The 24,820-nt window shown below is 37.7% G+C and overlaps 1 protein-coding gene across 3 annotated transcripts; it reads left to right on the top strand.

Moving 5' to 3' along the window:
* Positions 1–105: 105 nt before the first annotated feature.
* On the top strand, positions 106–24,134 carry cwf19l2 (CWF19 like cell cycle control factor 2). 3 transcript variants are annotated; one of them, XM_016676960.1, is made up of 19 exons: positions 106–111; positions 3,453–3,545; positions 4,082–4,204; positions 4,481–4,591; positions 4,740–4,859; positions 5,101–5,194; positions 6,292–6,410; positions 6,640–7,129; positions 7,348–7,558; positions 9,101–9,218; positions 11,190–11,291; positions 15,423–15,551; positions 16,291–16,428; positions 21,109–21,321; positions 22,190–22,306; positions 22,420–22,575; positions 22,663–22,743; positions 22,871–22,972; positions 23,901–24,134. In XM_016676960.1, the coding sequence occupies exons 2-19, from the start codon at positions 3,537–3,539 to the stop codon at positions 24,039–24,041; spliced, it is 2,574 nt and encodes an 857-aa protein (XP_016532446.1). In that variant the 5' UTR covers positions 106–111; positions 3,453–3,536; the 3' UTR covers positions 24,042–24,134. The 3 variants fall into 3 exon arrangements, with proteins under 3 accessions (XP_016532446.1, XP_007563079.1, XP_007563078.1); XM_007563017.2 differs by lacking the exon at positions 106–111 and adding an exon at positions 1,923–2,055 and having other exon boundaries at positions 3,435–3,545; positions 6,295–6,410; XM_007563016.2 differs by lacking the exon at positions 106–111 and adding an exon at positions 1,923–2,055 and having other exon boundaries at positions 3,435–3,545.
* The last annotated feature ends 686 nt before the right edge of the window (positions 24,135–24,820 follow it).

The raw sequence follows: 24,820 nt of genomic DNA, 5'->3' as shown, positions 1-24,820 counted from the left end.
AACTGGCTTAATCTCTTGATTATTCTTCATAGTGCACAGGCTTTTCAATAATTATCTCAACTTTATTATTATTACTTTTTGTACCCCATTCCCTTTTAATTTGTCTTTGAGGTCAGTCTCTGCTCTGAAATCACTGAGCTGTAACTAAGCCATATAAACTTTCTGCCAGACCTTTTCCAGTTAAAGGGCTGCAGCATGTGGTGGTGCTTCTGGCTCTGGATGATCTGCTCATGTTTAATAAGTCAAATCTATTTTTTTTTCTTTTTAGAAAATATTTTAAATTGTATCATAGTTCACAGTCTGAGCATTGTAACATGCATATGCAGCTTTTTTTTTGTTAAACAAATTTTGTCTATTATACCTAACCTGCATTATGTTTATTATTTTGGGTTGTTTGGTGCTGTAATTTAGTTATTTATTACTAACTGCTAATTTTCAGTAAAATGTTAGTTACTTTTGTTTTCAAGTTATTTCAGTTATCGTTGTGAGCTTTTTGGTCATTGACAAAGAGGTACTAACATATTTGTCCATGTATGTATTAAGTAATGTTTCTAAAGCTGAAATTAAATCAATCCTCTTGCGGTGTCAAGAGGGTAAACTGTTTTTCATTCTTATTTATCAACATACCAATGATTATTATAAAAGTCATATTTCAAATCATGTCCTAAAGAAACAATGTCATGTAGGATTGCTTTCGTCTCATAAATTAATCATAATACATATAATTGTGAGTACAAAATGTAAAACATGCATTATTTATGTGGGTATTCACAAATATGATGTGATGTGTGTCTCAGCTTCGCCCTTCAGGAGCAAGAGGGTATTTTGTCATCAGGCTCAGGTCAAATCACCCATGAAGCTCGTCGTTCCTCTGGGATCAACAGACACAAACTAATCCTGGGTCTGAATTATACATGGTCCAGTTGCTTATATTGATTGGGATGAAGGAGAGAATGCAAGAAAATGTTGACAAATACAAGACTGCTGTCAAATTGACCTTCCGTTATCTAACCAGAAATCTAACTTTAGAGTTGTTTTTGGAAAATTGTCATCTTCCTACAAAAAATATCTTTTTGCTCTCGTTTTTTGCCAGAAGATGATTAGGCAATAGTCACTTTTGGCAAAAAATGACTTAGGCCATTATTTTAGGAAGGTGTTGAAATGTAGAGGATTGTATTACACAACAGCTTGCCATCAATTTTTTAAGAGATTGGCAAAGATTCAACAGTAATTTTCATTTTCTTTTATCATTATGAAGTGCAATATAAGCCAGGATTCAGGGCTGTGGGCGTAAGCACAGAGTGTAGCTTACTGATCCTTGTCTAGTTCAAGTTAATGTGTATTTTTTAAATGGGACAATACTATTGATAACAATTTACATATAAATATAGAAGGCTATCTCCAAGTGGCTAATTTACATCTCTAATCTCATTGGAAGGTTGATGTTAAAACACATTATAAAAGCAACAATGGAAACCACAAAACAACACTACTAAATAAGAAAATGCATGAAATGACCATAAAATTCATACATATTTACATATAAATAATGTTGAAATTTTAGGCTTGACAAGAGCTCATTTTTAAGATGTTTTCTAAATGAAATCGAAATTGAAAGATTTCTGATGTTACTTGGAATCGGATTCCAAGTATGAGATGCATGATATAGGACAAAGTAGCTTCACCCACAGCAGTTTTCCTAAGAATCTCTAGAACCCGCCCTTGTTTGCTCACTGATAATATTTTGAATAAATTATTGTAATAGAAGTGGAGCATATCATTTACAATATTTTACAAACAAAGACAGAATCGTGATATTTTACCAATCTCTTATCAAGCATACCTGTTTTTTTTTTTTTGAGGTTCTCAAACTGTCTTTCTCAACTACAACAACCACAGGTCAATAGTTAACGTAAACCGCGACGCGTCACGACGTTTGACAAAAGCATTTACGACAGTGTCATGGCGACGCACGGGGTCAGTTTTGAGAGTTCCAGCAACATCAACGAAAGGAAAGAAAAGAAGCGTCAGGCACGACAAGAGGCCATAGAGAAGGTACTAGCTATGAGAGCAGAGAAAAACAATATACGTTAAAGTAAAGTTATATCATGTTATATCATGCACATGTGTACTGTTTAAACCATACCGGTATTGTCCGAATAAACGCTAACCAGCTAGCACGGTTAATAGCTACGGCTACGCCATAACGTTAATGTGCTGTGGTCTATTTTATGACATTTTTCGTTGTCCTGTAAAGCTAACAGTTTTTGTGTGACTTAACCATTTCTACGTGTCTGGATCTGTAGATAGTTCCAGACTAAAGGAAGGAACTTGCTAGCTAAACACTGAATGAGGCAGATAGCAGAGCTGTTCCTATATCTTAACGTTTGTTTTATGCCTCAGCCACATTCATCCATCGTGCCCGGTTTGATGTTGAGGCCAGTGTCGGTGCTGTAATCACATATGCACACAGCTTCACAGCTGAAGGCTATCTGTGTGCAGTGCAGCTTTGTTTACACTCCTCTCAGACCAGTGTCTGCTTCCTGTAGATGCACATTATAGGGCTGTAAACGCTTTAATCTGTTCAGCTCAGGTGTGCCTGATCTGACACAGGGATGGTATTATGTCAGCTAAGGCTAAAGTGTGATTAGCTCAAAACGTGTTAAGACTTTGTTGATGTTAACTGTTTGATTTCTAAACATTAAGCTTGGAACTGTAAAGCTCAGTTTTCATCTGGATGGGCTACAGATGAAAATTAGCCTCCGTGGCTAACTCTGGTAGATGATGTGATGCGCATTTTCGCGTTTGAAATAAATAAGCAACAGCAACAACAACAACAACTACTCACAAATCACAATATAATGTCATTTAGACGTAGAGTGCGCCACTCAGCGTTTTTCTGACTAATACCTTTTTCTTCAAGGTTTGATTTGCTAATGGTGATTTTGGTGATTCCAATTATTTTCCATTGTTACATGAAAAGAAAAATATACTACAGGTTCTCTGATACAGGTAGTTTTAAATCTGCCATAATGTGAATTAATTATATCTTCCTGATTTATGCACCAAAGCAGAAACCTTTATCTGATGTTCCTAAAAGTAAAAAAAATAAAGTGCATCAAACTACATGCTGAAGGTTGATGTTTATTATGAAATGTATGTATTATGAATTCGGTGGAAGTTCTTGGTTTTAATACAAAAAAAAAAAAAGATTTGATCAGAGAGAAAATGGACTGATTGTGATTTTTTTGCCATCTTGATGGTGCATCTCTAATAGTGATTCTTCTATCCAGCTTCTCTTTGTACAATCGGGTCTATCAGACTTTCCACAAAGAATGTGTAGCTGAATTCTTGGTTGCAACTACTGTTTAGATATTGACATAAATATTTAGTGTGGGCTATAATCTCTCCTCTCACCCTCCAATTTAATTCAGGCAAAGCAACAGTATGAGAGAGAAGAGAGAAGAAAGGAGCTGAAGCGGCAGAGAGGGGAGGACACTTGGATTCTTCCTGAGGTGGACCAGAGGCTGCAGCAGATGGAGGAAGTAAGGATAACCACTTGGTCAATTGTTCGATGAGTTTGTCTTGCCAGATATGTAGATGACTAGAAATGATTTGTGCTTGTATTCTCATTTTGTTCCAATAAACAGTCAGCCAGTGAAGACCTGCTGTGTTTTCATCTTTTGCAATGATATCCAGTGCTGAGAGAACGAGCTGAAGAGTTGGAAGTGTTTACCCTGAATCCAGTCTGACTTGGTCTGATAGGATCTCTGGGTAGAAAATAAAAGCCAGAAAATATCATGAAGCTACACTTCAATCCAGCTCCTGTTTTTTTTTTTTTTTTTTTTTGCCCACACCTTCATTTGTCAGAAATCGTTGTTGGGTAGCCAGTGTTATTAATGTGTCCTGCTTTGTGATGTTGCACTGCACAATGTATGAAAAAAATACATCTTTATTGCATTATTGGTGTGCAGTATTAGTATGAAAAGGACTGCTTGTTGTATTTGCTTTTGTGTCTCTGTCTCTATAAATGTAAATTTACAAAAAATGGGAATTAAAACAAAATGTGAACATCCAACAGGAGGGTTCTGTCAAGAGCAAAAAGAAGAAAGAGAAAAAATCCAAGAAGAAGAAAGAGAAAAAGAAAAAAATCAAGAAGGAGAAGAAAGCAGAAGAAGGAAATGGCTCCAGTGAAAGTTCACAGGTATTTTTATTTTTCATTTTTTTTTACTGCTGCATGAAAAATATGAACAACATTTGCTCCTGAAAGAGAGATGGGAATTCAGCTTTTCTGGACTGAAGTTATGCCGCAGTTGAAATATTTTAGGCTCTGGCACATTTTGTTGTGATTAATGACAGTGGCAATTTATTTTATTTAGATTTAAAACCTGTGTTTTTAGCTGTTCTAAGACACTTGTTTATGTGGTTTCTTGGTTTGATGTTGCTTCATATTGTAAACCCCATCCTGCCGTCGTTTCAGGACTCAGAGGAGGAGTGGGTCGAGGCTCAGCCTCAGCCTGTGAAAGCATGGAAGCTTCCAGCGCAGCCCAAGGCTTCAGAGGGCAGCCTCAGCCCAGCAGAGGATGTCCAGGTGTGTTTACGACAAACTCCATAGCAGCTTACACACTGTCATGGAGTCATTTCTACAATTATTATCTTTTCAATTTAGATTTTTTTTTTGTCTCTTTCTGCTGATAGCAGTAATTCATTCTGCTTCTTTTTCTCTGATTGTGTCAAAGAGAGACGAATGGATGACTTTTGATTTCCTGGCTATGAAGACGACGTCCACTGCGGAGAGAAAAGCAGAGAAAGACCGACAGAAAGAAGAAGAGAGAGCCAAGGCTCAGGCCATTGAACAGGTGCATTTTTCTTCTACTAATGGGTTGGCTTCACTTTCTGTGAGTAAAAAGTTAAGATGTACCAAAAGTATTTGAGACTGAGGAGTGTTGATTTGTGTTTGTTAAAGAGAATTAAGGAAAACACCATATTGTCATTTGTGTTGTTCATGCTGTTGTTTTCGCTTCCTTTTGAATAGATTATTTACATAAGCATGTTCCAGTTCTTGTAAATTTGGTATTTACATAGTATTGATTGTTCCAGGCCGGTTTACACAAACTGGAGCTAAACCCATACTGGAAAGATGGAGGAACTGGTTTGCCTCCAGAGGACATCGCTCATACTGCAGCAACGAAAGGTAGCAGAGTGCACTCATTTTGTTGTAGTGTTCTTTTACGCTCATTATTCTCAAAAATTATACATGAGGAAAAAAATATAGCTTTATTTTTGCTTCGAGTCTTTGTTCTGGTTCTCAGTGCTTTGCATAAAAACGATGAGACACGTTTATTAAATCCCTGGATTAAATAAACCCCCTGGATCTTGTTTTCCTTTCCATCACTTTTTTCAGTTTTCCTGTAACCCTGCTGTTTTAGAATCATCTTCTCTGTTTTGAATTTGTTAAACTTTCATTCAAAAGTGATGTTTTTACTTTTCGAAATACTTGTACATTTTCAAATCAGATTTGTCCATAAAAAGGCCTTGTTGTGCAATTTTTATATTCTCCTCGCTTTTTCATTCTCAAGATAAATTTATCCTAATTTGATAAAATTTACAAAAAAAGTTTATTTAGAATCTCTTGTCTTTTATTTATTGCATATGATTTTTATTTTTCTATTTTTAACACTCAATGTTTACTATGTTGTATTTTCATAAACCAGATAAAACCAGACAATTTCACATTGCTTGTTTAATATATATATATATATATATATATATATATATATACTGACCTGCAGTATACATTTCGCCAATGCCCATTCCCAGGGAATCCTAAAATTTGCCTGATTTTAGTTGCTTTTTACTTGAAATGTTTGTCAGCGCAAGTGAGTCAGAGCGGCCAAGATTTTTCTTACTTCACTCTTTACCATAACGCAGCAAACACTTCTGTTCTCTCCCCCTATTTATAAATACACAAATATGGGTATGCGATCTAAATTTTCGAAACTACAGAATATGAGGTAATGCAATTTTCAGGATTATTTTGGATCGCTCCATGCATAATCTCCTATAATCCATTTTAAGGTGCTACTTTGGTGGGATAGCTGATAAATCCTCTCCTGAAGTGGCATCTAATTAACCTCCTTCAAATCTATTTTACATAAAATCGAGTGGCCTTAGTGTGGTATGGTGGGAAATGGGGGAAAAAAAACAAAAAAAAAACAATATTACACAAATAGTAGCGGGTATGAAAAAGGTTTCCTGTGAATATTCATGTTTCTGCTCTGTTTACTCCAGCAGGCCCTGTAGTGAATGATGGTGGCCTGAGCTGGCTGAGGAAGAGCTACCAGAGGATGAAGGAGCAAGCAGAGCGGGAGCAGCGTAGCCTCAGCGATATTGTAGCTCAGAGATATGGGGTGAGGATCGACTTCTGCGCGCTCTCACACATTCACAGGCGCAAATTAGTCGGCACTTTGGAAAGTATAAAGCTTTAAAGCGAGCTAAAAACCAGCCTGCCAGGAGCAAATCTGCATTCAATCTGCAGACGGTTTTATAGCTGATGTGAAAGATTTGAAAGTCGTATGAAGAGCTTTTTGTTGTCCACCAAAAATATTTAAAGTCTTTCTTGTGTTTCTTCTTTATCAGTCAATGGAGGAATTTCAGAAGAGACTCGCCGACGCTGAGAAAGCCGTGCATGGTGAGAGTCGAGGCAACAGAGAGCGATCAGCGAGGGAAGGATGGAGGAGAGGAGAGGAGGATGACAGGGAGAGGTGGAGAGCAAGAGAGGATGACAGGCAAGATCGAGATCGGTGGAGAAGAAGTGAAAGAGACCTGTCACCCCGGGAAAAAGGGAGTAACAGGAGGGGAGATACGAAGGAGAGGGATCGAGGAAGAGAGGATGACAGAGGCCGAGACGGAGAGAGGGATAGAGGGAGTGCACGAGACAGAGATGGCGAAAAAGACAAAAATAGGGTCAGAGAGCGAGAAAGGGATAGGCATAGAGATAAAGAAAAAGACTTCAGCACACGAGCATCTTCATCATCATCTGGAGAGAGTTGGAATCAGCGCTCTTCCTCTCTTGGCTCACTAAAAAGTCGTTTCCTCAAACCATCAGAGGATGATGATAGTGTTGAAGGTGAGGGGTTTTTTTTGTTTTTTTTTTATTCAGATGTCTGATAGAATCCTGTTAAAAATCGATTCATTAAAGTTGAATAAAGTTATTGCGTCGTAAATGTTTTGACGAGATGCAACGGTGACGCCAGAAATAAAGAGGAAAACGTAACATTTCAGTCCAGTTTAATCATGCCAAGTGTCTTTGTCTGTGAGATCAACCTCTTTTATACTTTTCTGCAGCACATCAGCGTCCTCCTCCAACCCGGCCGCCCGCTGGCTTTTTGAAACCGAGCCCTGATGATGAAGACTCTCCCCAGAAGCAGAGCAGTATTCAAGCCTGGAAAAAACGCGGCGCATCTGGCCAGGAACCCGACAGGACCGGGACTCCTCAGGAAAACAAAACCCAGCCAGAGGCGACCGGAGACGCTCCTCATGTTGCTTCATCAGCAAGGTCTGAGGTTTTCTGCTTGTTGAACTGAAATCTTTACTAATTTGTTTTTGCAGAATAACTAAAGTTCAGCCAGATTGGATGGAGAGCAATTTAATATTGATTTCTAAGTCCTGCCACAGATATTTAAGTGGATTTTGGTCAGGACTGCAGCTGGGTCATTCTAACACCTCAATAGGCAAATCAAGGCACATTTAGTTGTACGGCAGCATTCATACATATAATCCAATGTGCTCTAGAGGAAATCGAAGGAAATGTAGTGAAAATAACAAAAACTTTTAAACTTTGCTTCAAAAGAGAGCTCAATATTTAACACTTAGAAGATTTCCTTAATTTAAAATTTTACCTCAGGCTTCACTCTCTCATCAGCGATAAAGAAAGCAGCTCCTTAGCGAGAGTCTTGGATCGAAAGCTGCTGGAAACAATGCTTCCCTCATGATTTAAAGGAGGAAAATGATTTCCCTTTCAACTTATCTATTATTGCCTCTATAGGCCAGATGTTTGTGGCCTGTTCAACGTTGAACCCCCAGATTCAAGACTTATGTGGCTCTAATAAGTTTTCTTCCATCCATCTGTCTTCTCACTAACTCTGAACATCTTCTCTATTTCTGCTGAAGAAATACATTCCCACAGCATGACGCTGCCACTACCATGTTTCAGCATGGGCATAGTGTTTCAGGTGGCATTTTGTATGCATCTAGCAAAGTCTGTTTTGCTCTGATCTGACCGAAGTGAGTTCTTCCACACATTTACTGTCTCTCTTTCAAGAACAGCTTTTTTCTTGCTTCTTTTCCTTAAAAGGCTAGATTCATGGCATGAGCTGAGATAGTAATCACAGACCTATTTATTCTTATGTACCAATTTAGTGACTTTTCGTGATAAACTCATCCATTTCATTGAGTTCTTTTGCAAAGGTAAATGGTCATATATTCCCCCAACGTAAAAATGCTCTGCTGCTCACAGATTCCAGCTCTCTTAGATGACCACAGTGCTAGCTTACAGACCTTTTAAAGGTAATAATAAGAATGAAAATAACATTTCAAAGAAAAAAACCCCCCCAAAAAACACCCAACCTAAAAATAAAAAGCAATAATTCAGATTTTTATGGTGTGCTGGTCTTACATGTGGGCCAGATGTCAAAGTATCGCTGCTTTGTGACACTTTCTATGTTTCGCCTCATTAGACTAAGTTGTTTTGGTAAACGGGCAGTCAGAACCCCCTGCAGCGTGAAATGAGCCTATATGGTGGGAGCAGACGGGAATGATCCTGTGAGGGGTGTAATAGCGTAGAACGACGCTTCCCAGGCAAGGCTCTTATTATCGCTGGAGGGGCCCCGACAACTCAAAATGGATCAGATCAGATAAACAGTGGGGGAAGGAGCAAACAACTAAATGGTTAAATTAAAAAGTTCAGAACAACAATTTTGAGAATGGAAGACTTTTGGGGGGGGGTAAATGTTTCTGAGTCAGCAAGGCAGATGTGTAATCCAATGTTATTTTTAATCTCTTTTTGCCCTTTGGCCTCCTTTTAAATCGGTTTCCATAGGACTGAGAACGATAGTGAGGAGGAGGAGGAGGCAAAAGAAGAGATTCCACTGCTGTCAGAGGAAGAGATGAACAAACTGGGGTCAAAGCTGATAAAGGCAGAGATCATGGGCAATACGGTGAGTTTTAAAATGTTTTATTGATGTTCTGTTGGTCACTGCAACATTAGAAGAGCTTTAATGGAGAACAAGCTGTGCCACAGTTGTTTCAAGTGTTCTGTTTTATCTGCATTCTCTACTTGTTTTCTCTCCTAGTTAAAAAGAATCAGACGAAGCTTTTTTGGCTGAGATTGCGAGTACAAACAAGGAATTTGACTTTGATTTTCAAGCTCTCAGACAGTGCAGACATAAAGCATAAACTATATAAACTACAAATGAATAAAATAAGAATAAGAATAGTACGTAAAGCTATTTGTTTTGTCGAAATAAAAAATGGGGAAAGAGGCAAGCCAAATGTGATATTGCAAATACCCCTTTTTTTGTTAACAGCTGACTATTCTGTCAGTAAGGTGTTCATCAGAGAGACGGTGTGGGGAAAGAAACTGTCTCTGTGGCAGCTGGTTTAAGCAAATTGTTCTCTGTAGCAGGTAAAAGTCTAAACAGGTTGTGTCCAGGATGTGGGTGGTCTGCAGAGATGTTAGCTGCCTTTTTCCTGACCCTAGATCTGTACAAGTCCTGGAAGAAAGGAAGGTTAGCTGTTTATTTAATTGTTTTTTAAAGTGCAGTAAAGTATATGGAAAAACTTGGAAAAACCTGGTCTGAGGATGCTCTATGGAGAATTCTTATTGTTCTGTTGAGACATTTTGGACCCTACCTTCTATATTGATCTTTGGTGCATACATCCGCTGATGGTAGTCGCCTCTTTTAGTCTGATAATTAGGGATGCACCGGTTGCAGTTCTCTGGCTGATCGCCGATTACCAACCTTTAAAAAGCCTGACATTCTGATTTTGAGCAATACTATTTTTTTTTAATTTATTTATTTATTTATTTTTGTCTGAAATGTTGCTAAATAAAGCAAGAAAACCAATGACTAGCAACATTGGAGTGACCGTTGTTAACCGAGAACAGGGAGATATTGTCTGGTGGGCAGATCTATCAGTCAAACCTCTCTCACTTAACAGCAGAACAGGACAGTGTTTGAGTTTTAGACCTTTACTGAGGTTGATAAGATTAGTGGAAAAGGGAGTATTGACCAATCACTGACCTCCTGGCCAAATTAAGGATACCAGAGACAATTTGTCAGCTGGCTGATTTATCGGTGCACATCTAATTTCCCCCTCTTTATTTCTAGCATCACTGTTGCTTCTTGTTAGACAAACGATTCAAGGAGCACAACAGTGATCTTCAGGTGACCCAGTTCAGTCAGCCTTCACATTGAGGGAGGGACAACTGCACCATGTCCAGGATTCCCATGACTGCTTGAAGACATGTGTGTTTGGTATGACATGCCATATTCCAAAACTATTATCACTGAGCCAGCTTGTCATGTGTTGGCTTCAAGGACTGGGTTGAGCAGCGACTATCAAAAAGTTATTTTATAAACCTTATCAGAGCTCCTTCCTCATCACTCTGTTTTGGACAGAGTAGCAAATGCAAGAACAACAGTCTTTGAAAAAAGCTTCCCTCGGTCTCCCAGCAACCAGCCTATATGTATTATTTGGAGATGTGTGCAGATGGGATCTGTTATGTTTGGAGATTGCAGCAGACCTTTGTGCTATGTCTGCCTCAGAGGCCCAAACATTGTGTCTTTAGGATTCATTTTTCTCTTTTGCTTGAGTATGTGGATTGTTTCTTACAGAGGCCTGTTACACCCAATGCGCAAGCCGGAATGCAATTGTTGCAATGCCAAAAGCTTCAAGGATGTTTTATGGATGCTCAAAACAGTCGGGATTCTCACATGACTCATCACATGAGTTGTTCCGTGTTGCTTTCGATGTCAATATGTGGTTCTAGCCCAATATGAAGAGGGCTGAACCGGACTGATGCCACCGCAGCCCTCTAGTAGTTTACTTCTTGATACAGTGACCTGCTCACTATTTGGTATGCAGTCACATTGTTATGTTTGATGTGTGTGTGTGTGTGTTTTCAGGCAATGGTTGAGAAACTGAAGTCACAGCTGGAAGCAGCTCAAAAAGCAAAGGAGATTCATGCTGTCAGAAAGAAGGAACATGAAGCAGCTAAGTTGAAGCAGGTTGGTAAATCTCCCTTAGTGACTCCTTTTACTCACTTCTGCTGGAAGTCTTTATGGGTCTGCTGTGAACTGGAAAACACGATAAGCAAAACTTTCCACCAATAAAGACGATGACTGAATATGCGGAAAGGGTAAAGTAAAAGACAGGACATATTTCTTTTGAACGTGATCTATTCTTTCTTATTATTTCTGGATGCAAGCTGTTCCTGAGAGCTTTTGCTTCTTGTGCTGATAACGATACTCTGTTTCCAGCAGAGTGCGGTTATCAGCCAACACTCATGTACACGCAGACACTTCGAAAGACCGACTCCTATCCGACCACGTAGACAGACACGCAGGCAACAAATAAGCTTTCTCATCACTCACAGATTTATCTTTTACTGCCGCTAAAAGTCTGAGTGCGAATCTGAAAGCTTAAACCTATATTTGTTTTAAACCTCACAGATCCGAAGAGAGCTACAAAACTGCTGCATCAATCACACTCAGCATGCTGTTAAAATACGAGCCTGACACACAAGCTTTGCTTCAAACATAACTAAACTCTCCACTCTCATGTCTGTCTGCTTCTAAAAGGGAGTTTGTTTGAAGTGAGCTTGGTCTCTTGTTTTCCTGTCTGGGTTGAAACTGCTGTTGTTGAGCACGTCAGCAAACGCCTACTGATCGACAAATGCCCTTTATTTTTCACCAGGACCTTCCTAATGTTGAGTGTCCTCATTTTAATGTGTTTTTTTTTTTTAAGGAAGAATTGAGAAGCTGTAGCATGACATCTTTTTAGGCAGATATCAATTAGACCGTTTCTGACAAAATTATTGAGACGTCATGTTTTAAAAATAAAATAAAATACTCTCATTGCCGTAGAGAGAGAATTTCTACGAAAACCCAACCTGGGTTGGGTTTTCTTCCCAACCCAGAAAACAATAAAGATGATTAAATAAATCTATTGTTTCATATGAAGTACATCTAGATAGGTTTTGTAAATACTACTTTAAGAATTATAGTATTTTAAGAGTTTCTTTAGCTTGTGGATTGATACCCAAACAGTGTTTACCAAAGTCCTGTGCTTTGAAGGGCCGTTACTAATGAAATGTATGTAAACTTCTGACTTTGAAAAGTAAACGGAAAATAATCTCTTTACATTTTTCTTGGAATTTAGCAAATAAAAATAATTTTGGTAATCCTAACTGGCCTAAAAATGTTAATTGTCATTTAATGTCACAGAGGGAGGACCAAAAAAGCAGATTTCTTAAAATTTCTGGATTTGACTGAAAACTTTCCCAAATCCACCGTCTCAGCGTTAGCTAAACATAAATAAGTAGTAAGATATAATTTTTAAAAAAGTTTAAAGCAACTGGAACTGTTACAAACAAGGCTGGATGAGGCTTTGTAGGGTCACTGGTTTCTATAACAACCATCAGACAATGGGTCATTCTCAATATTCAAGTACGCAAATATCTTCTTGTGTACATGGCTGCAGTTGAAGGTCCGACCTTACCGAGCCCAAGGACACAGGGCTGTAAGTTCTGCAGTTGGAGCGGAGCGTACTCGATGATGTCGCCGCTCAGCTAAGATCTATGACAAAGTTTCATTAAATGATCCAGTTTTACTGTCTCATGGGATTATTTTCACATTTATAATAGAAAGTCAATTATGGTTATCTACTAAAAAATGAAAAGAAATATAAGTCTATTTCCTTAGAAATAATTTTTTTCCTCAACAAATAATATTAGATGATGAGCACTCAGGACACCATCAATGACATTTCACAAGTACAAGGAAAGGGCTCATATTGAGAAACAGCCAGTATCTACATTGAGTTATTTGGGAGTTGAGAGGAAACATCAACTTCTTTATTACCATCATGAACATAAGCTTTTGATTGTTGCTACTATTGAGGCTTTTACTGGGAATGTATGCTTTGCTCAGATTAGTCCAAGTGTTTTCAGAAGCTTTCCAATGTTTAGGGTGAAAAAAGGATGAATATCTCTTAAACCACATGGCCTCTCTGAAGAACTTTGGGTGATCTGTGATGCTGTGTTTGTCTTCCAAAACCTCAGGGAACCTTACAAGACTAAATGCTACCATAAGCACCGTGGCAATTAAAAATGGAGCTCTAGTGCCCTCTGATAGAAAACGTTAATTGGAACTCCTAAAAACCTTTGATAATGTTCTAAAAGATCCGGCCAAATCAACACAAGCCGTTCACACGACACAATCTCTACCTTTTCCCTCCCAGCCTATTAAAAACCCTATTTAAAAACATGTACATGTGTGTGTGTGTGTGTGTGTGTGTGTGTGGGAGAGATCCCTCTCCGTCTTCTCCGGCTACGTGAAATGTTGCAGGGAAGGACTCAGTTCTGTTCTGTTGCCACAGTTGGTAGAAGGGTGATAAAAATTTCAGTGTGAGATCTTTGCTAATAAAATCTAAATTTGTTTCTAAGGTTTCTTGGACATGTCTTCGCCAGGGGTGCCAATAAGTGTGGTGGGCTCTTTAAAAGAGCAGAGAAAATGGAGCACTTTTCCAGGAGGCTCGAGAAATGTTTCTAAACACACAGAAAAATCGTAATAATGTTGTTGGAGCTTTATATTTAAAGTAAGAATCTCATTTACAGCTGGAGGGCAATAGTTTTCCTCTCCCAGTCAAAAGGTCTAATGTAGAAATCTTTTTCACTTGACATGTCATAATTCTTTGGCTTTGGTTCCCCTATAAGCTCAGAGGTATTTGTTCAGTCCAGCCTGGAGGTCTATTGATTTGTGTTCATTTTAAAACTTAACACTTGCGTCTTATTTTGGAGGCCTTTTGGCTCATCTTCAGTCCTCAATGTCTAACTCTTTTTTGTCCTGCTCTCTTTTATATTTATTGTTTTTCCTGAAAACTTTTATCCTTGAAAGGTCTGACTGAAGTACAAAAAATGTTCTTTTGTTCCTTTTTTATGACACTACAGCTTTATTTTTATGAGACAACCTCCCATACTTTGCAACTCTCACCTCCCTTTTACGCATCTATCTGTTTGCTCCATGCACTTTTTACCCGACCAACTGCTGTTACATAAGGCCGTTTTTCTTCTGATTTGCAGCTTCCATCAAAGGGAAGAATGTTTGAGGGGCTGAGAAAGGCTGCAAATGTGTTTCTTTTGCAAATCAAGCATAAATCATTTCACGCTTTTGAACCAGATTTCTTTAAAGCTTGAAATTGTTTATTTTTGTTTCAGAGTTATATTCATAGTGAAGCTTAAATTAGATCAGAATGTGAACATCTTGACTAAGGAGGGTAAGTTAGGCTCACGTTCCTTCACAAGTTGCATTTTGTTCCGAATTAAATAAACGGAAAACATTTATAGAAGATTAATTGCAGTTATGTTGTAACAATTTTAGACTACTTTGACCCTGGTTGAATGTGTTTTAAAAGTTTAGTAATGAGTGTTTTTCTGGGGGTGTGCATGTTCTTAAAGTCATTCAAACTTCACACATCCTGAAATCATGAGGGTGAAAATGAAAAATGAAAATGAAAATGCATGCTTTTTAAGACTTTGGTCTGACAAGTCGACAAAAAAGCATGTATTTTCAAATATTTACTTAACCATTTTCTAAGGCTGTAAAAGTTCAGAAAGGACTGAAAAATGTTTGATTTTCCCTTTTTCTTGTCTTTAACATTAATGGCTAGCACTTTACAAATATTTAGCAGTAATCAACATTTACGTAATTATTTACCTTCAATTTGCCACATCACACCTTAACTTTAACATTTTGCTCACCGATTCCTCAGCTCTTGACCTGCCTTTTTTTTTTTTTTTTTTTTTTTTCCTCGTGTGTCCTGCTTCATCATTCTAGACATACCGTTTTGAAGAAGCTGGTTGCCAGGGCATTATTTGTCAGAAAGCATGTTTGTTTTTCTTTTAATTGTTCTACTTTTGTGGGGAAAATTCTTGTGTGGGTTTAACAGTGTCTGTATGTGGGGTGTTGCCAATAAAAACCTGCCAAATCCTTCTCAAACTTTGATGAAGCTGCCTTTTCAAAAATAACATTTGAAGTTCTGGTCTCTGTCTCCTTTTTGTTCTTTTGAAATGTTTAAAGATAAGTTAATAAACAGACACGTTGTTGTAACCTGGTGCGTTTTGATTTTTCTTTCTTTAGGTTGGCAGTCAGTCAAGGGAAGACCAGGAAGTTTTGCTGTTCAGAACGGATGAGTCCGGTCGGGCCTGGCCCGTGAAGGGTCCGTCTGGACCCCAGGAGCCACATGGTGGACGCCGGAAGAAGAAACCGGTAAAGATGACCGATTGGTATTTTTAGTCAGACTTGTGAAGACACTGTTGCAGTAATTGATAGATTTGTCTAGATCTTACTGGGATATTAGTCTTTTAACCTTAGAAATGTTCTTCAGGACATAGAAGGCCGACATTGTAATTGTCTTTACGTCACTGAAGGTTCAGGTCTGAGTCCATCATCACTATGACTACACTTCGAACCCGATCACTTGTGTCTAGCAGTAAGAACTAAAGCTGTGTAGTGACTCTCGATCGTTCCTCTTTAGGTTTAAAGATATTAACTTCAGTTTTCTTTCTGTTCAGCTGGAGCAGGTTCTTGCACATCCAGACATTTATATGTTCTGAGCATCTGTTCAGAACTTGGATGGGTTCTGAGTCACCTGGTGACATTGTAATGTAGAGCTGTGTATCATCTGCGTAGTTATCATCGTTAATTTTATGTCTTCTCATAACCTGAGCTAATGGGAGCATGTAGATATTAAGTAGGAGGGGTCCCAGGGTCGAACCTTGGGGTACCTCAAATGGGACTTCTGTCCATTATGATGAGAAGTTGCCTATTGATACAAAGAAGTCCCTGTTATTGAGGTAAGATTCAGACCAGTCAGTTCCGACCCATCTGACATACTTTAATCAAAAACCTTATTTACATAAGAAAAATTGGTCTCTTGTTTTATTTCCAGTGTTTTACCCCCTCATCACCGTTTTCTTCTTTGTCTCTATTCCAACCTCTCGCTCAGATTGAGACCCACGTTGATGGGGAGCGTGTTCGCTACTTCCAGGATGACGACAACGTCGGACTGCAGGAGATGGTGAGGAGGGAGAAGATGAGCTCTGCACAAGATCAGCATGCCCTTTATTCACGCATGGCAGCAAAGGTAAGAAAACCTTTGAATGAATCCCGTTTTGATTGAGACGACTCGCATCAGACTAACTGGAATTTGGTTTTAGACTTAAAGATACAAACTAATTTTTGCACAATTCATTTATGTAGCTGTAAACAAAAAGTGCTGTGATTGATCTGATTAATTCAGATTAATTTGGGGTTTAGTCTTTCAGGTCTTTGAAAAAAAAATATGAGAATGTAAATCTTATTGGGAAATTTGAATCATTAAAAAGTTATTCTAATGCAAAAAGAAGCAGTAGAATATATACAGCTATGTTTATTTTATTGTAGATAAGTGAAAATATCATAGAGAGTGTTTATCAGCCTGGAGCTATCAGTGTGTATTCTTGTCATTTTCTTGCCTCTAACCAAGCTGCTTTAAAGATGGGTTTTCCTGAGGGGTTCCTGTAGTTTCTTTTACATGTCTGAAGACTTGAGGATTGACGTGTACTGAGCCTAATATGTACAGTCAAAAGAAATACACCCTGCTTTCCCAAACCGTAAGGGGAAAATAATAATCAGGTTGCCGTTTATCAAGTTATCTCCATTATTGAAGAACAAGTGTGACTTGGTATTTTGACAGTTTGCTGCTCTGAAGCATACTAACAGACTCGTGCTCAGACAAAAAGACCAACTTTAGAGAAGCAATTATTGTAGCCCCTCAATGTTGGAAGGTTTGTAAGGACATTTCTTAGCATTAGAAATCCTCCAATCTTAAAAACGTCAAAGAATAACATAGAGTTGCCTTTTTCCCTGCAAATTTACTCCAATGTCAGACTGGTTTAAGAGAAAATGCAAAGAAAAAACAGCCAGCCTTAGTTAGAATGGTAAATATTAATGACAGCAAAATGTAAACAAAGACTTAACATTTATTGCTTGTTTGGAAAGCTACAGTACAACTCTTATATATAGTGGTGGAGAGGTGATGATTAAATTTTTTTCTGTTGCCTCAGAAACAGATTCTTTCAGTTATTAGTGAATGATGAACTAATATATTGACTGGATTTACTCAAACAGTAAATCTACAAAAGAACGACTGAGAAGAACAAAAATCACAGAAGGGTTTGAAATAAAAGCCAGTTTTTGAAAATGTTTTGTCATTTCTAATTTCTTATTAATAAAACAAAGCCAGAAAAAAACAAAACAAACAAACAAAAAAATAAACTATTAAAATCGGAAATTGAATTTGGTATGAAAAAATGAAAGATTTTATTTTTAAGCCATATAACCCAGGGATACTACAAACTATTGAATTTTGGGGTGCACTTACAATTTCTAATTACTCTTTACTTACTTAATGCAGTTGCTTGTGTTACTTAGTACTGTTCAGCTCAGGTACTATTTGGCTGTCTGTTCATATAAAGCTTTCTACTCTGTCATACCACCCAGGAAATCATCCATAACACACATTCAGCTTTTGTTGCGCCACATATCAGATTTTATGGGTTTTTTATTTCTCTCTATTGCTGCCTGTGATGCTGTTTGACTCTCCCTCTCATCCACTAAGTCTTAAAACAGACATCCAGCAGCAGATCCATACTGGCTGTTTGTGGTGTGTCTGGGAGTCTGTCAGCAGTTTGACAGATTAAACCTCTTTATAATCCAAGTCACATCCTTCCTGTTTGAAACATGCTTACTTTCTCCCACCGCTCAGTTTGAAAACGGCTACAAATTGTATGACAAAGTGAAATTTTCAGTAAAGAGTTGGATGGGCAAGTTGTTGTAGTATTAAAAACCGCACTTAATCTCTGTCCTAGTTTTTTTTTTTCCCCTCTCACTCATATGTAGCACATTAACACACACTCCTTTTTCTATTCAGCCACACATTCATGCGTGTCAGCGAACAGGCATTCTGAACCTATAAAGGTTGACTAAAAATACATCTACAGTTACCATGGCAGGGCTGCTATAAATACTGTTACTAATCATAACTATAGATTGATGAGTTCAGAGAGAGAAAACTGGATTTCTAGCATCGCCGGACGCTCTCATTTCTCCAGGCTTCTTTTCTACTATTGATCATCTCATCCTTTAATCCTTTGTTCAAATGGTTTTGTTTTATCAATCAGTATTTGTTCTAACGTTCTTTAGTCATTTATCAATGTTACAAAAGAAAGTTCTTTGTTTTGATTTGACCAATGTAAATTAATGTCATCTTTAAATGCATTTGTGTGTCTGCTGAGCCAACTATATATCTTCAAACCAACTCACCTCAGTGTTGTTAACATTTCTTTGGGAAAGAAAAAACAGATTTCCCGAAATTCAATTTACATTTATTTGACTTGTTTTTTTTTTCTTTTAAAGTAGGTGAGCTTAATATTAAATTCATTGTGAACTTTTAACTTGAACTTATTCACATTTAGTTTTTTTATGCATTACGAGAAACATTATTTAGCACTTTTTCATTCATCTTCCTTATTTTAAATGGAGCGACATCTGTGGTTAGATACATTATGTCCTTTGCTAGTTTTCTGTCACTTATCTTTTTTTTTACCTCAAGATATGAATGATGTTTCCAACAAATTTCTTCTATTTATTTTTTTGACCTCGATAAGAAAAGAAAAAAAAAAAAAAAGTTAACCGGTTGTGGTATGGTGTGTCTACTCACCAGAAAAGAGTCAGATTTTTGAGTTTCAGTACAGCTGGTCACTAGTCGGGGCTGGCCAAGCTGAAATTTCACTGATCACCAGACAGTTTCTCTGTATATCTGTAATTTTGTTCAGCACATCAAATTGCAAAGCTCGTCATCATGTCAATATGTGTAGAATAACATTTGCTAAGGAATGCTTGGATGCAATTTTGGGGAGGCTATGAGATTTAAAAAATTCAGACAAACAAGATTATCAGTCTTATGAATGGTACCGTCCCCTATTGTCATGCTGCAGCTGTTGGCTGCAAATTCATTCCTCCACTCTACCTACATTTTCTTGAGGTTTTCTCTTAATTGCTGCCTCCATTTTCCCTCTGTTTTCCTTGCTTCTGATATTATTGTGCCCTGTGTTATTTGTTGCTTCTCCATTCCCTTTTAATTTGTTTTTCTACCGACTGCTCCTTCCCTTATGATTGTTTTCCTGCGCTTGTCCATCTTTCAGCACAATTGTAGCCAGATTGCTTGTAATGGTGCGTCCCATGTGCTCTGTGTTGGAAGGCTGGAGTTGTACTGAGAGCTACGCAAGACCAAACAAAGCAGCCACTGAATGGAGAAAAAATAAAAATAAAAAATCGGCAGCAGATGAAAGGTTGCCTGTTTTGGTCTCAGATTAAAAGGAATAAAACACATTGACAATTATTTTCCTTTACTTTATTGATCCCCTTATTTTCTGCTATGGCATTGGCATTGTTCAATAACGAATGTACATGGATCCATTTTTGTTCGTCTGATGTTCCATTATTAGGGAATTATTACTTATTTTGCATTTTTATATCCATTTATGATTAACAGTGAATCAGCTTTTGATGCATGCTTTTCGTCTTTTAATTTTCACAGGACTAAAATATTATAATGTGAATATATACCTGTTGTAGTGGATTCAGTGTTCCTGTGTACATAGAGAATTAACCTTTTCTCATATATACAGTCTGGAAATGGATGAGGTTGTATTTAAATATTTTAATTACTGGAAAAATATAGAAAAAGAAAAAAGACTTACTATAAATCTCATTCCTTGCTTTCTTGCTATCTTTCATTCTTTCTGTCTTGCTTGTCCCTTTATGTCTGATCTACTGAAAAATGAACCAAACTTAGGACTTTTATGCAGTCTGGAAAAGTGTGAAATTTGATTTGGCTTTCTTACAAATTTCAAAGTGTGGAAAATGATACAGCTGTGGAAGAAGTTTTATTACCAGAATTCATTTCCTTTGTAAAAAATTTAGTTTATTACCTTCATGTTTTTCTTTCCTTTCCTTCTGTCTTTTTTTCTTTTTGCAAGTTCTTTTAAAATCTTATTCATACCAGATAAACAAATGTAATTTTCCTTACACCTAGCTGTTAAATTCACATGTTTTTCAATTGGACAGGAAATGTGTGTGTTGTTTGCTGACTATTGTAAATGAAACATGTAAGTGAAGGCTCGTGGGCTTTCTTTTGTAGAACAGTATCTACTTCTTATACCATTCGGCAAGCATGGAAGTTTGTATAAAGGCATTTCTATAGAAGATGTAGTAATATGGTATGCTATTAAACAATGCCGTATGGGTGTATTCATAGTTATGTTCAATATGTCTTACACACACACACGGAGACATACATTCCCACCTACACTGTCATTAAACTAATCCAGTTTTTAACTCTCACACACACTCACTCCTACACAGAGAGTCACACACACTCTTCGCTATAGCTATGCACTCACACATTCGCATGCACACACATTCCAACCTGTTGCCTGGTTACCATAGTGACAAGACTCAAGTGATACACTGCATCCCGCTTTGCAACATTGGCTCTGTGAGACTCATTTTAAAACAATGCTCTTTTAGTGCTATTTTTTACTGTACCCTTGCTTGGTAATACAGAGGCTTTCTTTTCAGTTCAAATATGTTACAGGCAGTAAATTAACTAAAAATAATTCTTAATAGAAAAATAATACAACAATTCAGCTGATAAATCATCACTCTATTTTGTTTTTTGAAATATGAACTTTAGTTTTTTCCTCTGTTCTTCTCCGTCCAGATGATGGGAAAGACAGACGGCGACAACTACACACTGGACGACATGTTTGTGTCGAGCGCTGCACAGCGGGAGGGCGAGGGACGGGACGAGGACAGGATGAGGAACAGAGCTATTGGAGAGAGCAGAAGGCTGGCTGTGTCCATGGAGAAATGTCCTCACTGTTTCAGCAGCCAAGAGCTGCCGAAGCATCTTATTGTGGCCATAGGGAGCAAGGTAAGATATGGTCGTCTGGGTCTATACGGGACTGAGCAAAGTATTGCTTTGACTTTTTAATCGAGTTGTAATGCAAACACATTTGTGGCTTCTTGAAGTTTCCACTCACCACCTTGAATTTCTTCCAATGCTATGTTGCAGCTCAAACTTCAGTGGGGTTTATTTGTATTTTTTTCCACTGACCAAATCAAAGTAGCTCATATTTTTTGAGATAAAAGAGAAAAAAATATTCTTTGTTTTCAAATTTTTTTCTGTTAGAAATTCAAATTTGAAAAGACTTGCATGCTTCTCTGTTCACCCCAATTTATCCTGTTGCCTCTAAATTAAATCCAGTCCAATGAATTGCAGAAGTAACCTTATTAGTAAGTAGAGTCCGTGTGGAAGATATTTAATTTATATCTGCGAACGCAATCCCTTAGCATGAGACATGGCAGTGGCAGCATCATGCTGTGGGGCTGCTTGCCTTCGGCATGGACAAGCATGCCGGTTAGAGCTGATGTCAAGATGAATGGAGCTAAATACAGGGCAACACTTGAAAAAACATCTGAGGTGGCCCCATCAAAGCCCACACCTAAATTTTGGTTCAGTATGACCAAAAGTAACTATATTTAGTAAATAAGATTGAGAATTTTGCAATAGGGCTACATTATATCAGCACAATGATGATACTGTTTCTAAAAATTGCAAATGGGTCAAAATTTAAATACAGCATTTACACCCTTAAGAATAATACAACTTGTCAAGCTTTCTCAGTTGTTACCAAAATATTTTTTTTCTCAAATTATTATCCGGTTAGTTTCAAATATGTTTTCGATTTGTCATCCAGCACACTCACTCACTCATCACTCGCCCGTCGTCTTTAATGCAGGTGTACCTGAGCCTGCCTGCAGGAGTGTCAATGACGGAAGGCCACTGTCTCATCTGTCCTCTTCAGCATCACACCTGTGCCACGGGATTGGATGAGGATGTCTGGTCAGAAATGCAGGTTTGGCATTTAAAGGTCCAATCCGACCTCCTCAAGTCAGAGTAGCAGCTTTTATTTGGCGTTACAGTCAACGTGGCGCTTTGTCCTGAAAATCTAAGTTTATCTGTCCGCAGCTGTTCCGGCGTGCTTTGGTGCGAATGTTTGAGTCCCAAGAGCTTGACTGTGTGTTTATGGAAACACACATGAACCTTCGCAGAAAACAACACATGGTCCTAGAGTGCATCCCACTGCCCAGGGAGCTGGGTGACATGGCGCCCATATACTTTAAGGTTTGTGTGAGATAATATATCTTAAGTTTTCTAAGCCTCTCTAATGTGTTTTTCAGGTGTGATGTTGTTGTTTTTGGTGCTTTTCAGAAAGCTATCATGGAGTGTGAGGAGGAGTGGGCTATGAACAAGAAGCTCGTTGACCTCTCTTCAAAAGACATCCGGAGAGCTGTATGTCATTTCCCTTTTGATTTCTTGTCCTCTTTTATCTTTATTCCCCTCCCTTTCTGTTCAGATCTGACCAAGTTTTTCTCATCTGTATTTTTTCCACTTTTTTTTTTTTTTTTGGTCTTTCTAGGTCCCTCGGGGTCTGCCATACTTTGCTGTAGATTTTGGATTGCAGGGAGGATTTGCTCATGTCATTGAAAATGAACAGAAGTTTCCTCATTACTTTGGCAAGGTTGGTTGTATAAACATCTTTTATATTGTTACATAATCTTTAGTTCATTTTTGTTTATCCCAATTGTAGTCAAGTCTGTTTGAGTTTGTCACTTTAGTTTGTCACTTTAGTATGGATACAAGATAAAACAACCAAGGAGTGTGTTAGTCACGCAAGTGTACTTGTGAAGTAGTAACAGTTGATTTCTGTTTGTCTATACAGCACCGAAAAAAGGTATTCAGTCTTTTTCGATGTTTTATTCTTTTATTGCTTTGCAAATCAGTCATAATCAGCAAAATTTTGCTTTTTTTTTTGTCAAAAAATATTCTTTAATGTCAAAATAAAGTCGATTTTTTACGAAATAATGACAGTTAAAAAAATATAACGTAGAATAAGAGATTGCATAAATAGTCACACCATTGAATCAGGATTTAGCAGATGCACCTTAAACAGCACAGAGTCTGTGTGGCTAAGTCTCAATGAGGCTGCACATCTGGACGCTGCAATTTCACTTCATTTTCCCTGTTCAAACTCTTTCAGGTTGCATTGAGGTTGGCTGTCAATAGTCCTTTTCAAGTCCAGTCACAAATTCTATGAGACTGAGGACTTGGCTTTGACAGAACATTCACCTTGTTGTCTTCAAACTATTTCAGAGGGGGGAATGATTGTAGTTGTAATCATATCTAAGATTTTCCTTCTCAAGAGGATACATTTGGTGCAATGAAAAATCATAAATGACTTAGCAGTTGAAATTATAACAAGTGAATTTAACTGTGTTGTTTTTTTTGAAAGGCTCCGTATATTTCTGGAAAGGAGTCGGAACTGTTTATCTCAGAAAGTGCCTTGATGTTACATTTGTTTCATCAATTTGCCACTGTATAGATGATTTACATCGAATCAAACTAAACTGAGCAAAATCTAAAAGCACTGACCTCTCTTTCCGTCACAGGAAGTTGTTGGAGGCATGATGGACTTGGAGCCACGGCGCTGGAGAAAGCTTATCAGAGAAAATTTTGATGATCAGAGAAAAAAAGTCCTGCAGTTTGCACAGTGGTGGAAATCATATGACTGCACCAAGACTGTGGTCTAGCTGCAGCACACAGCGTTACCTGGATGTTAGGAATTTAGTTGTGTGATGTAATACTTTTTTTACATAAATAAAAGAAAACCAAATGACTTTAAATGTCGTGTTTTTGTGATTTTGATAAGATCTGATGAACTAACGATGGCTTCTCCGTGTCATAAACCTTATTTACAGTCTGCTGCTCCCCAGTCTCCACCCGATAAGTTTAATGTCTTACTTTCTGGTCTTTTGCCCTCCACGTCTGTCACTTAATAATTTGACGTGTAAGTGTCATCCCTGAAACTTGTGCAGGGATATAGACAAGCGTTTGTCTCCACCTCGCACCTTTTCTCCCGAACAATCTGAAACAATGACCTTACATACAACCTCATCATCTTTTTTTTATTTTTCAATTTGAGCAAAGCTATTGACTCTTTGATTAGTTCACAACTTCAGAGGTTGATCTCATTTCTAGGTTTAATCTTGGACTCCCATTTGATGCATGGATGCAGCTGACTGTTGGTGAATTGGTGTGAGTAATGGAAGAGGATTACTATGATGTTTTTTTTTTTTTTATTGCAGCATTTGTACACGCAGACCTGTGTAGTTATTCTGTATCGTCTACATTGTTAAACTATTGCAAATGTCCCTCTAAAATATGTTGAAAGTTTAAGTTTTTCAAATAATAAAAAATTAAATTGTCTGATATTCTAGTTGGACATACACATTTGTTTTGTGCTAATCTCAATGTTATTTGCAGTCCTATAAACTTTGTAGGAATAATTTTTTGGATTTTCCTGTTTTGT

This window comes from Poecilia formosa, unplaced genomic scaffold, assembly GCF_000485575.1.
Source record: "Poecilia formosa unplaced genomic scaffold, Poecilia_formosa-5.1.2 Scaffold144, whole genome shotgun sequence".
Classification (NCBI taxonomy): Eukaryota; Metazoa; Chordata; class Actinopteri; order Cyprinodontiformes; family Poeciliidae; genus Poecilia; species Poecilia formosa.
Note: the sequence above shows the minus strand (reverse complement) of the source record. Positions and strands in the feature narration are given on the sequence as shown.